The sequence below is a fragment of the Haliotis rubra genome, unplaced genomic scaffold, assembly GCF_003918875.1.
Source record: "Haliotis rubra isolate DU_JTF1 unplaced genomic scaffold, ASM391887v1 Scf832, whole genome shotgun sequence".
NCBI lineage: Eukaryota > Metazoa > Mollusca > Gastropoda > Lepetellida > Haliotidae > Haliotis > Haliotis rubra.
In genome coordinates this window covers 197,186-209,538 of record NW_025767560.1, presented here as the reverse complement: position 1 = coordinate 209,538, position 12,353 = coordinate 197,186, and the positions used below count along the sequence as shown (strand labels likewise).

The 12,353-nt window shown below is 41.0% G+C and overlaps 1 protein-coding gene across 1 annotated transcript in view; it reads left to right on the top strand.

Moving 5' to 3' along the window:
* LOC124262360 overlaps nt 1–12,353 on the top strand; it is an 80,395-nt gene that overhangs the window by 37,393 nt on the left and 30,649 nt on the right. Inside the window, exon 2 of the mRNA XM_046696846.1 lies at nt 7,132–7,229. Coding sequence (XP_046552802.1) covers nt 7,181–7,229 — 49 coding nt within the window. The 5' untranslated portion in view covers nt 7,132–7,180. The remainder of the gene's footprint in view (nt 1–7,131; nt 7,230–12,353) is intronic.

Here is a 12,353-nt window from a genome sequence, read left to right as displayed (position 1 = left end):
CTTGAATCTGTACCTTACTGAGAAAGTGTAATCCTTACTATAATCATTGTAATTTAAGACAAATGTTTCCCTTGTTCCCAAACAAGCAAAGTAGGAGGTAGGTGAGGTGAGGTGAAATTGGGTTTTACGTCGTGCTTGAGAATATTTCGCTCATATGACGACGTGCATGCGTGTGTACGTGTATGTGCGGATGCTTGTACTAGCCCAGACTGAAGCTGGTTTTATAGTGCTAGCCAACTGAGATACCATGCCGCAGTGAAGCATGAATACCCCACTCAGACACATTATACTGACTCCGAGCCGACCAGTCCTTGTTGTACCCATTAATGCTGACGCCAGGCAGAGACCAACAAGTACCATATTTTAACGTCTTTTGGTATGACGCGGTCGGGGATTGAACCTGCGACCTTCCGCACTCCGGGCGGACGCTCTAACCACTACACCACAGAGGCGGTCTGATAGATTGGGAGGCTACATTGAAGTTATGGTAATTTTTCAATGACAATTAACACTCTTCTCAAACCTGGCTGAAATGTGATGCAGTTGGCTCAAAGTGTATGAAGGAGCTACTTCCATCATTCATTCACAGTTACACTATTTCAAAGAATACAGTAAAAACAACAACTCATCCTATATTGAAATTAAAATATGAATTGCTAACATTCCTTTTACATTTTTGCTTTACACTTTCAAACACATGTCAGTCCAAAGAAAATTTTATAATGTTTTAAAAAAGTTAAAAAATATCTAAAATGGCTTTGAATGATTCAGACCAACCAAAATGAATTATCTCATCGAGGTGGCTGGATTGTCTGTGCAGTTAACAGATTCAGACCACTTAAAATGTGAACATGTGCACACGCTGGTGTGAGGAGAATTCACAGAAGAAAAACACTGGAATTTCAACCAAGTTCTCTTCAATGTAAAATGTCAAAACTTTGAGCAGCATAAATTCTACTTCAGTCACAAAATTAAAAATTAAATACACAGAGAAAGAATGCATCACATTTGTCATTAACATGAAACTCGCAAAACAGCTCCATCTTTGTCAAATATGGGAAAAGCAATTTCGCTCTAAGTCAACTAGCAATAAAATTTTCAAATAAATAAAAACGACAAAACTAATTCCATGATCATAAGGAATCTGTCCTAAAAGCAAAGTCCAATTTAGGATTCCATGGAGATCAAAAACATGTGTTTATGAATCATAAGTACATAGAAATCGAGGGAAATATGTATCAATACAATTTCCTACATCAGCTTTCCATAAGTGCTGTATCCCTCATCTTGATGAGCTGTTTCAATGTGCTGAACACTGAACTAGTAACTCTCCAATGCCCTGATGCTCAACAGATGTAGCTTGCGTGTCCTAATAAGGTCATGTAAGGACAACGCTCATGCAAAATACCAAATTTGCTCTTATTCAGTGCCAGAACTCGGCATTCTTCTGATAAACTTTTTCCTTCAGATCACAAAATTACGACTTTCTACATTTTGTAATAAAAGTGTCAAGATGTCAAATTCTTTAAGTAACAGTTTGTGGATTTTCCACAGTTCAGTGATAGATGCATGGTTTTGTAATTTGCTTATCTTCCATCATTCAGGAGTCGTTTGCTGAAGTGCCTTGTGTGAAACATGAAAATGAGATGCTATGTACACTCACCCTTCAGCACCAACCAAAATTCACATCTTCTCCCACCCGCACCTTGAGACATTCCTCCAGGAGTCCCCTCCTAGACACAGTACTCCCCGTCCCAACACACTCCTTCCATCAAAAACAGCCCCTTCCCCTAATACACATCTACAATCTCCATCCATCAAGACAGCATTAGGCCAATGCTTAGACTCCGGAAATAAGTGGTGGTGGTGGAATTGGGTTTATCGTTGTGCTTGAGAATATTTCGCTCATATGACGACGTGCATGAGTGTGTACGTGTATGTGCAGATGCTTGTACTAGCCCAGACTGAAGCTGGTTTTATAGTGCTAGCCCACTGAGATACCATGCCGCAGTGAAGCATGAATACCCCACTCAGACACATTATACTGACTCCGAGCCGACCAGTCCTTGTTGTACCCATTAATGCCGAGCATCAGGCAGGGACCGACAAGTACCATATTTTAACGTCTTTTGGTATGACGCGGTCGGGATTGAACCTGCGACCTTCCGCACTCCGGGCGGACGCTCTAACCACTACACCACAGAGGCGGTCCCAGAAATGAGTAATTATGATATAAACAAATAAGTAAATTTAAATTGAAAAGAAGCCACACAGAGATGAGTCAGTCTGAACCTGAGTTAAATCTGGTTCATGTGGGTTTAGGTATGACAAATGGGTTCAGGATAGGGGAACTTATAATGTGCAGGGACTGTAACCCACTCTTACACCCAAATTATGCTGTCCTCCAAGTTGAAATCCTGATTCCCCTGGCCAACCCCTGCTACATTAGTTCCTACTACACCCAGTAGTTAGTACATTCCTTGGCTTCCTCTCATTGCCACTGGTAATGTTAGATCTCATCTAACAGGTGCTTGTTTATCTGCCTGGCCCTGGCCATCTTCTAACTTGAAAACTGACACAATCTGGTCGATTTCCGCAGAGATCTCAACTCCCGCCATTTGTGCCTCTGTGATGTATGTTAACTGATTGCCCTACTTCTCTGTGACAGATAGTCTTCTTTCTAGTTATATTATTCCACTTTTCAGCCTGTGATACTCAAGAGTCCATCTTTACATCAAGAGTCTTGAATCTCTGGGCAGTGACATAAAAGCTATGAGAAGAGTACACAGGTCTCATACATGAATCAGACCCTTGTCTTTAATTGTTCTAATCTACCTCCACCCTCTCTACTGGAGTTGATCACCACACTGAAGTCAGTGATGGTACTACCCATACCTTCTCTGAGGTGGCATAGCCGCCAGACAACATATTTAAGAACACAATCAGCTACATTCAAATTTAGGCGCTAGCAGCCTACTCACTTCCCCATTCTCAGTTCCAGCAGCCTCATTCTTATCCCCTTTCCAACTCAAGGAGCCACTACTCAGTAAGCATTTCAACTCTAGCAGTCTTTGCTCATCCTATTCTAAGCTTTAACTTGGTTCACTTATCCCATTTCAACTTGAGTCGCCTAGTATTCACCCCTTTTTCAACCCCAACAGCCTATACTGATTCTCTTTTCAGCTCTAGGAGGAGGGTTCTTGCAAAATTTTAATTTCTCTTTAGAATTAGTTTTATTTAACCTTCATGCCCAACTTGCTTTCACAGTCTAAATATCCATGACTAATAAGACCTAGCCAAGAAAAAATGGTATTTGTTGTCAATTCTATTCCTGATGAGCGTGTGGATGATTGTCTATGTGATAACATGGCCAAGGCAGCTACAACAGGTGCCCCAGCCACCACCCCTCCCTCCCCCTAACTGTGACTCAGCCGAACATAGTGCCCCTTCACCCTACTGAACCAAGGTCAACGGACACATCCGACCCATCACTCAGCATGTTGCTTGACATGCTAATCTGTTTACTGCTAATGTGTCCAGCTAATATTCCCAGTTTCTGATGAAAGATTATGTAGCTATGTAACAAGGAGATAAGGAAGGATCCTGAAGTCTGAGTGTGGAGAGGAAGCCAGCCTGGTGTGTCAGAGAGACTGTTGCAGCTGACACCCAGTGAGTCCGTCATCATGTCAGTCCTGCTGAGGAACAAGAGGTGTTCTGGACACAACAACCTTTTCCTTGTCTGTGCCAGTTTCAATATCTGGTGAAAACCTGTTTAACTGTCCATGACAAGCATTGTTCACAGCATTAGCTTTTGGTATAAAATAACTGAACTAGGTTCAATATAATCCTGTACATCCCATGAACCTCAAGGTTTGGTGTAGCCTTCTACATGACATAAGCCCTAGGTACAGTATAACCCTGTATATGCCATCAGCCACTAGATTCAGTACTGCCATGTACATACCATCAGCCACTAGATTCAGTACAGACATGAACATGTCATGAGCCACTAGATTCAGTACAGCCATGTACATGTCATCAGCCACTAGATTCAGTACAGCCATGTACATGTCATCAGCCACTAGATTCAGTACAGCCATGTACATGTCATCAGCCACTAGATTCAGTATAGCCATGTACATGTCATCAGCCACTAGATTCAGTACAGCAATGTACATGTCATCAGCCACTAGATTCAGTACAGCCTGTACATGTCATCAGCCACTAGATTCAGTACAGCCATGTACATGTCATCAGCCACTAGATTCAGTGTAACCTGTACATGTCATCAGCCACTAGATTCAGTACAGCCATGTACATGTCATCAGCCACTAGATTCAGTATAGCCATGTACATACCATCAGCTCTAGATTCAGTATAGCCATGTACATGTCATCAGCCACTAGATTCAGTATAGCCATGTACATGTCATCAGCCACTAGATTCAGTATAGCCATGTACATGTCATCAGCCACTAGATTCAGTATAGCCATGTACATACCATCAGCTCTAGATTCAGTATAGCCATGTACATAGCATCAGCTCTAGATTCAGTACAGCCATGTACATGTCATCAGCCACTAGATTCAGTATAGCCATGTACATGTCATCAGCCACTAGATTCAGTATAGCCATGTACATACCATCAGCTCTAGATTCAGTATAGCCATGTACATGTCATCAGCCACTAGATTCAGTATAGCCATGTACATGTCATCAGCCACTAGATTCAGTACAGCCATGTACATGTCATCAGCCACTAGATTCAGTATAGCCATGTACATACCATCAGCTCTAGATTCAGTATAGCCATGTACATACCATCAGCTCTAGATTCAGTATAGCCATGTACATACCATCAGCTCTAGATTCAGTACAGCCATGTACATGTCATCAGCCACTAGATTCAGTACAGCCATGTACATGTCATCAGCCACAAGATTCAGTACAGCCATGTACATGTCATCAGCCACTAGATTCAGTATAACCCTGTACATGTCATCAGCCACTAGATTCAGTATAGCCATGTAAATGTTATCAGCCACTAGATTCAGTACAGACATGTACATGTCATCAGCTCTAGATTCAGTACAGCCATGTACATGTCATCAGCCACTAGATTCAGTACAGACATGTACATGTCATCAGCTCTAGATTCAGTACAGCCATGTACATGTCATCAGCCACTAGATTCAGTATAGCCTGTACATGTCATCAGCCACTAGATTCAGTACAGACATGTACATGTCATCAGCTCTAGATTCAGTACAGCCATGTACATGTCATCAGCCACTAGATTCAGTACAGACATGTACATGTCATCAGCCACTAGATTCAGTACAGCCATGTACATGTCATCAGCCACTAGATTCAGTACAGACATGTACATGTCATCAGCTCTAGATTCAGTACAGACATGTACATGTCATCAGCCACTAGATTCAGTATAGCCTGTACATGTCATCAGCCACTAGATTCAGTACAGCCATGTACATGTCATCAGCCACTAGATTCAGTATAGCCATGCACATGTCATCAGCTACTAGATTCAGTGTAATCCTGTACATACTGTCAGCCTCTAGATTCAGTGCAACCCTGTACATGTCATCAGCCCCAAGGTTCAGTATAAACCTATACATGTCATAAGCCTCTAGGTTTAGTGTAACCCTTAAGATTTCATCAAGTTCAGTATATATAACTCTACACATACTGATAGCTCCAAGGTTCAATAGATCTGCCACACCGCTCCCACACTCTGACATCCAATACCATCCAACAGGTACAGTATGCTATATCAATGTCTTTTTAAGTCAACATACAACAGAACAGTAGAATTGCCTTCAGCATAACCATTCATAGATGCTGATGAAAAAAATTCAAATAACACAGCCAGATCCAGTATTCCAATCATCCTTGTTATAAATGTCAAGATCTACATATTTCAGATATTCCCTCGGCAATTGACGTCATGGGGTAAATATCAGGAATTATACTTCATTATTACAACAAATCAATACTGATATGCCAAGTTAATAACATTATTCATCAGAAGCTATGACTGGTAAGTTCCCGAGCTGCAGAGAGTCTACGTGTAACCCCCAGCCTTAGCCACATCAGACTGCCTGTCTCATATCCACACATATCCACGGGAGAAGAGCCCTATGATTGGAAGTTTCACTTGTTCTAAAAGAGAGATTTATTTATGATAGGAAATTGAGCTATGTTTTGTTTTCCCACTTGTGGAGTTTTGTTGTGAGAGGATGCAGAGATGTTGTTTTGTCAAGTGTCTGCATCCTGGGGCCTTCCGAGATGACCCTTAGAACAGCAGGACTACCATCCAACATTCAGAGTACCCATATCTCATGTCCTCCCCACCCCCTCCCAACACACCTATAATCTCTGTCCAGCTCTGTTCTCCAACACGCGGCCTGCTCTGGTGTCTTCTCGTAAACACACAAACTAAATTGATGGCAAATCCAAACCAAATATACTCATGTCCACAAAATATTGATTAGTAATATTCCTCAAAATTCCCCAAAGCACCACTGTATTATTCTTGTATATGCCATGAGAGTTCTATTCCTGTGTCTCACAGTGTAAAATACTGAGTTTATCCCACCGGGTAACCCCAGCCCATTTTACAGATGCCCTCCCTTCCCAATCCTTCCACAACTATCAACAAGGCTCGCAGATGAGAGATATACTACAAGCCCATCTAACATGTGTCTAACTTAGGCTTTCACTTCTTTACTGTGCTATATTTAGCTAACGTTTATTAATACACATTCACATTTCAGGTGCTGTGTTCACGACTTTTTCAAGGCCGGTCTATTTAGCCACACAGTGTGTTTCCCTATGAACCCATCTCATTACCAGTACCCCCTAAGTTGAATGCACTCTCCCAGGCAGGTGTAAAGAAAGCCACTGACTGTGTTCAATACTCACACAATCAGTGATAGAGCCAAGCTCACTCAACCAGAACAGTGCCACTGCCCACACCCCCACCAGGTTAATCAACTCTCCCAGCGAGCGAGGGAGGGATCCGAAGCACTAAGCACTATGTGATGGTGAGCCGTCTGTGATTGTCGGATGATGATAGTACACTATAAGACTCTCTTCCTACTGTTTCAGGACTAGCAGTATGTGAGTGTTCCTATTTTCTGGATTTCTTCACACTGGAATGGATACCATTTTCCTCCTCTCCCTGGTGCTAGCCATCATCCTGGCAGGTAAGTCACAATAACTTGGTTAACTTTCATCAGCTTGGATTAAACTGACAAATACTTTAACTAACATCCCCCATCTGCTATTCCCATCATCATCAAGAATGTAGATCTACTACCTTAGTGGTATCTTGTAGCTCGTCTTCTTTCATATTTGCCTTTGTTTTATGATAGGTTTAGGAGTGTCCTGAGTGCCATATTTACTTGAAGTTATATGACTAGAAAGTAAACGAACTGTGATGTTCCATGTTGTGCTGGGAATACAGGCGAAGTGTGCCATATATCTCATTGATTTGAAGGACAGACAAGTGGTATGCTGCTCTCGTTGCCTTACTCTCTGGCCGAACTCTGGTCTTTAAGAAGGCATTTGCAGTTGTGTGTGTAACACACCACATATGCATCAACTGCTGTCAATAGGTGTCTATTTTCAACAAACCAAACTGGACTTGATGCAGCTGGTGAAAAAGGCTCTATTCTGGGGAACTCTGTTATTCAATCATTCTTCAGTCTTACATAGAATAAAACATGTCTGTTCAACATGTATGATCATAAAACTCTGGACGAATGAACAATCCTTTGCTTATTCAACAAGGCATATTCTTCATCTATGTTCTACATATATGTCACATAATGAGACAAACCCTTCATCTACAACCCCTTTATCTACCCACCCTGATACAACCTATACATCTACCCACTCAGACACAACCTCTTTATCTACCCACCCTGACCTCAACCCTTTCTATCTACCCACCCTGACTTTTATCTACCCATCCTGAAACAACCCCTTCATCTACCCACCTTGACACAACCCTTTTTATCTAACCCACCCTGATATAATCCCTTCATCTATCCACCCTGACACAACCCTTTCATCTACCCACTCTGACACAACCCTTTCTATCTACCCACTCTGACTTTTAAATACCCAACCTGACACAACCCCTTCATCTACCCACCCTGACACAACCCCTTCATCTACCCATGCTGACACAACCCTTTTATATTGAACCCACCCTGACACAACCCCTTCATCTACCCACCGTGACACAACCCGTTTTATCTACCCCACCCTCACACAACCCTTTTTATCTACCCACCCTGAAACAACCCCTTGATCTACCCACTCTGACACAACCCTTTTCATCAATCCCACCCTGACACAACCCTTTTTATCAAACCCACCCTGACACAACCCCTTCACTCAACTCAACTCAACACTCTCTGACATACTAGAAAACCATAAACTGAAAGAAATATAGCATGTCAAAGTGCGATATCATCCAGCATATCAGTGTGTTACTGCATATAATGTCAGTATACCACTAGATGCCATCTAATCACACACTGTCATGACAAATATCATGCTAGATATCACACATTGGCATGCTTGATTGTGTACCACATGCTAGATTTATCTCACAAACACTTGATGACATTGCACATCGATGCAGTAGAAACAATACACTGGCATTCCATAGTTGGCACTTACAGACAAGATGATGACAAGACACATACATATATCACACTTCAACACAGGATATGATTGGTCTATTCTCTGGGCTGATCCCCCAGCAGCAAGTGACCATCTGATCAGTATCTCAGCACACAGATTCCAATTAGGGGAGTAATGTGTTAAGTGGATGCCATACAGCTTCTGTAATTGTAACCACCTGCATTGTATGTAGGACATCAGCTTTTATGTCTGGCTTTAAAGTACAGAGAGACTGCAGTAACAGATAGAAGTCACATTGTTCTAACAGATAGAAGTGGTGTCACATTGTTCTAGCAGATTGAGTGAGTGAGTGAGTGAGTTTAGTTTTACGCCGCTTTTAGCAATATTCCAGCAATATCACGGCGGGGGACCCTCTAGCAGATTGAAGTGATGTCACATTGTTCAAACAGATAGAAGTGGTGTCACATTGTTCTAGCAGATTGAAGTGATGTCACATTGTTCAAACAGATAGAAGTGGTGTCACATTGTTCTAACAGATAGAAGGTGTGTCACATTATTCCAGCAGGTAGGTGTGTCACATTGTTCTAAGAGATAGAAGGTGTGTCACATTGTTCTAACAGATAGAAGGTGTGTCACATTGTTCTAACAGATAGAAGGGGTGTCACATTATTCTAGCAGGTAGGTGTGTCACAAAGTTGTAACAGACAGAAGAGTGGTTGTAACACTATAGTAAAATAGTAAAAAAAATAGTAAAACACTGTAACATTGTTACCGACAAGGGCTGCAACACCATTGTAAGATAGGAGGGTTGTAACACCATTGTAAGATAGGAGGGTTGTAACACCATTGTAAGATAGGAGGGTTGTAACACCATTGTAAAAGATAAAAAGACTGTAACATTGTAACAGATTGAATGGCTGTGACATCATTGTAACAGAGAGGAGGGTTGTAACAGTGTTGTAATAGGTTGAAGGACTGTAACATGTCACATTGCTGCATCACCCATAAAATTGTCAATGGGAACTGATTTATAACTACATCTTTGATGCAATTATGCAATCAAGCAATTATGAAAATATCAAAGGTTTTGTAGTGAACAATTAATTCAAGCTGATTACATTTAAAGAGATGCGAGTTCTAGCCCAGCATTGACACTGGAAACAACACATGGTTCTGGCTGTAGTTGAAACTGTTTTTGGTATACCCTTGAAACATTGCATGGACTCTCTACATAAGATTCAGCTTTACATAAGATGAAGTTATGGCATCTATGAATTGCAAAATTATTGTCCTTAACCTACATTCTACCTGGAGATACCTTTCACCACCATCTATCTCTGTATACAATCATTTGATGGCTGGCAACTCAACTGGGTTCAGCAATAATCCAGGTATACACAGCAGCAGGGTCACAAGAATGGGCTCCTCACATACATGTCATTAGGGACCAACCTCAGGTACAACCCATATTGGGCTAGCACTTTAACCACTGAGCTTCCAGCCACATTTGAAGACACTTACAGGGGACGGTAGTATGTTTGGACATGAGTGAGTGAGTGAGTGAGTGAATTTGGTTTTACATTGCTTTTAGCAATATTCCAGCAATATCATGGCAGGGGGACACCAGCAATGGGCTTCACTCTTTGCACCCATGTGGGGAATCGAACCTGGTCTGACGAGCGAACGCTTTAACCACTAGGCTTCCCACCACCCCTGTTTGGATATGAGGTGGATGGGAACTGCTTTGTCTCTTCAAATACATCACATGGATTAATGTTTATTGGTTTGCTTCATGTCAATGATAAGTTGCTTCTTGACTATTCAAATTTTAAATAGAATGGAATATTATGGAATATATTTAAGAAACTAAAATTCCATATTCCACTTTCAAAACTTCATAATATTCAGCACTGTATGCTTTCAAAGAAACACATTGCCAAACACCATATCTCTTTCAACATAACTTTTTATCCTTCCAATCAACCTTTAAGAAAATATATATATTTCCATATTTTACACTTTTCAAATACTAACTCATTGTTTCAAAGAATCAATACAACCTACCACATGATAAAGGTGTAATGATCATGCTGGGTGGAGTATTGGTACATTGTTCTACAACACTCAGATACTCTCAATCAGTGCCTTTGTGTACGCGTGTCTGTAACTAGCAGACAAAGTAGCCCTCCATCACCCCAACTGTTACAAAGACATCAGCACTTTAAAGAATCACGCTGTCAATAATTCTCTGATTGAGGGGACCGGGAAATTGACTAATTAGAGAAGATCTACTAATTTTACCACTGTTGGGTTAAGTCAATGTGTAACCTGGTCTGTCTTTAAGTGTTATTACCCGATTGATTATTCTAAATGCACCCATCCTGTTACCCATAATCTGACATACAGGAGCCCATGCACTGGCGTACACAACCCATACACTGGCAAAAGGCCGCCTCAGGCGAAAGGTAGTCTTTTGTAATGTCTCATAAAGAAAATCTATAATCATATTTCAATTGTTTAATCACACAAGACTCAATGCCGCTATTTGTTGCAACAACTGTTTTGCATGAGTCATTGGGTCTTTGTTCATTTCAACGTGAAGTTATGATAGCGTCATCCCGTCCACGCAGCACAGTGACATCATCTGATCAGATTGTCACCACCTGTGTAGAACCCGTTGTAGTCATCGCATCGCAGCCACGGCCAGCTGATCAATGTTGCCATGGTCAGCTGATTGTTGTCATGGTCCACTTCCTGTCGTGCAGTCAACCATTTATTCAGGTTCCGTTGAGTCAAATCAGGATTGACTGTTGTGACTCGTCTCCACCTAAATCATGAGTATCCTTTGTAGCATGGACGGGCCGTCAATTAGCTAAATGTACCAGAGCTCATAAACAGTACAAGGGGAATTATACTGCTAGCTGCAGGAGCCATCTGACAATACATATACAGCGGGATGGTTCCTGGTTCACTGACTGGTCAGTACACATAGATCCCAGCAGGGATAATAACACATATCATTACAGTTGTCACACATATATCCCGGTAGTTTATAATAACACATATCATTGCAGTTATCATGCATATATATCCAGGTAATCTGTTTGATTGGTATTTTAGAAGTTGATGAATAATAAGAAAGGTATGATTCTTTATGGATAACAACTTCTGTATTATAATTTGAGCATGGTTCAGTGCTGTATTACTTCACTCTTGCTTAAGAAAGGTATATGAAACTATACCGAACGTCGCATCACAATATAATAAAGAAGCTGTAATCCATAAATTATCATACCTTTCTTATATCCTGGTAGTTTATGAAAACACTTACCAGTTGCTGGAATATTTTAACAAAAATTGCAGTTTCTAGATTATTAAACATATACATGTACACATATCATTGTGGTTGCTGGTATATAACATATACAGAGCAGACAGTAAGTCAGAGAGAATATTATTGCATGATTAAAACAGAGATTGGACAACTCAGACTTCTTTTGTCTAGACCCGATTGTGTATGTTCACTATTTACAGTACTAGACATTCTGGGGCTTACCTATACCATCCTACTGAACTATTTACTAATAAGTAAACAGAGGTATTTGAATGTATTTACTAACATTCATATTTAACAAAAGCTTAAGATGAGTCATGAAATAACATCCAATTAACAC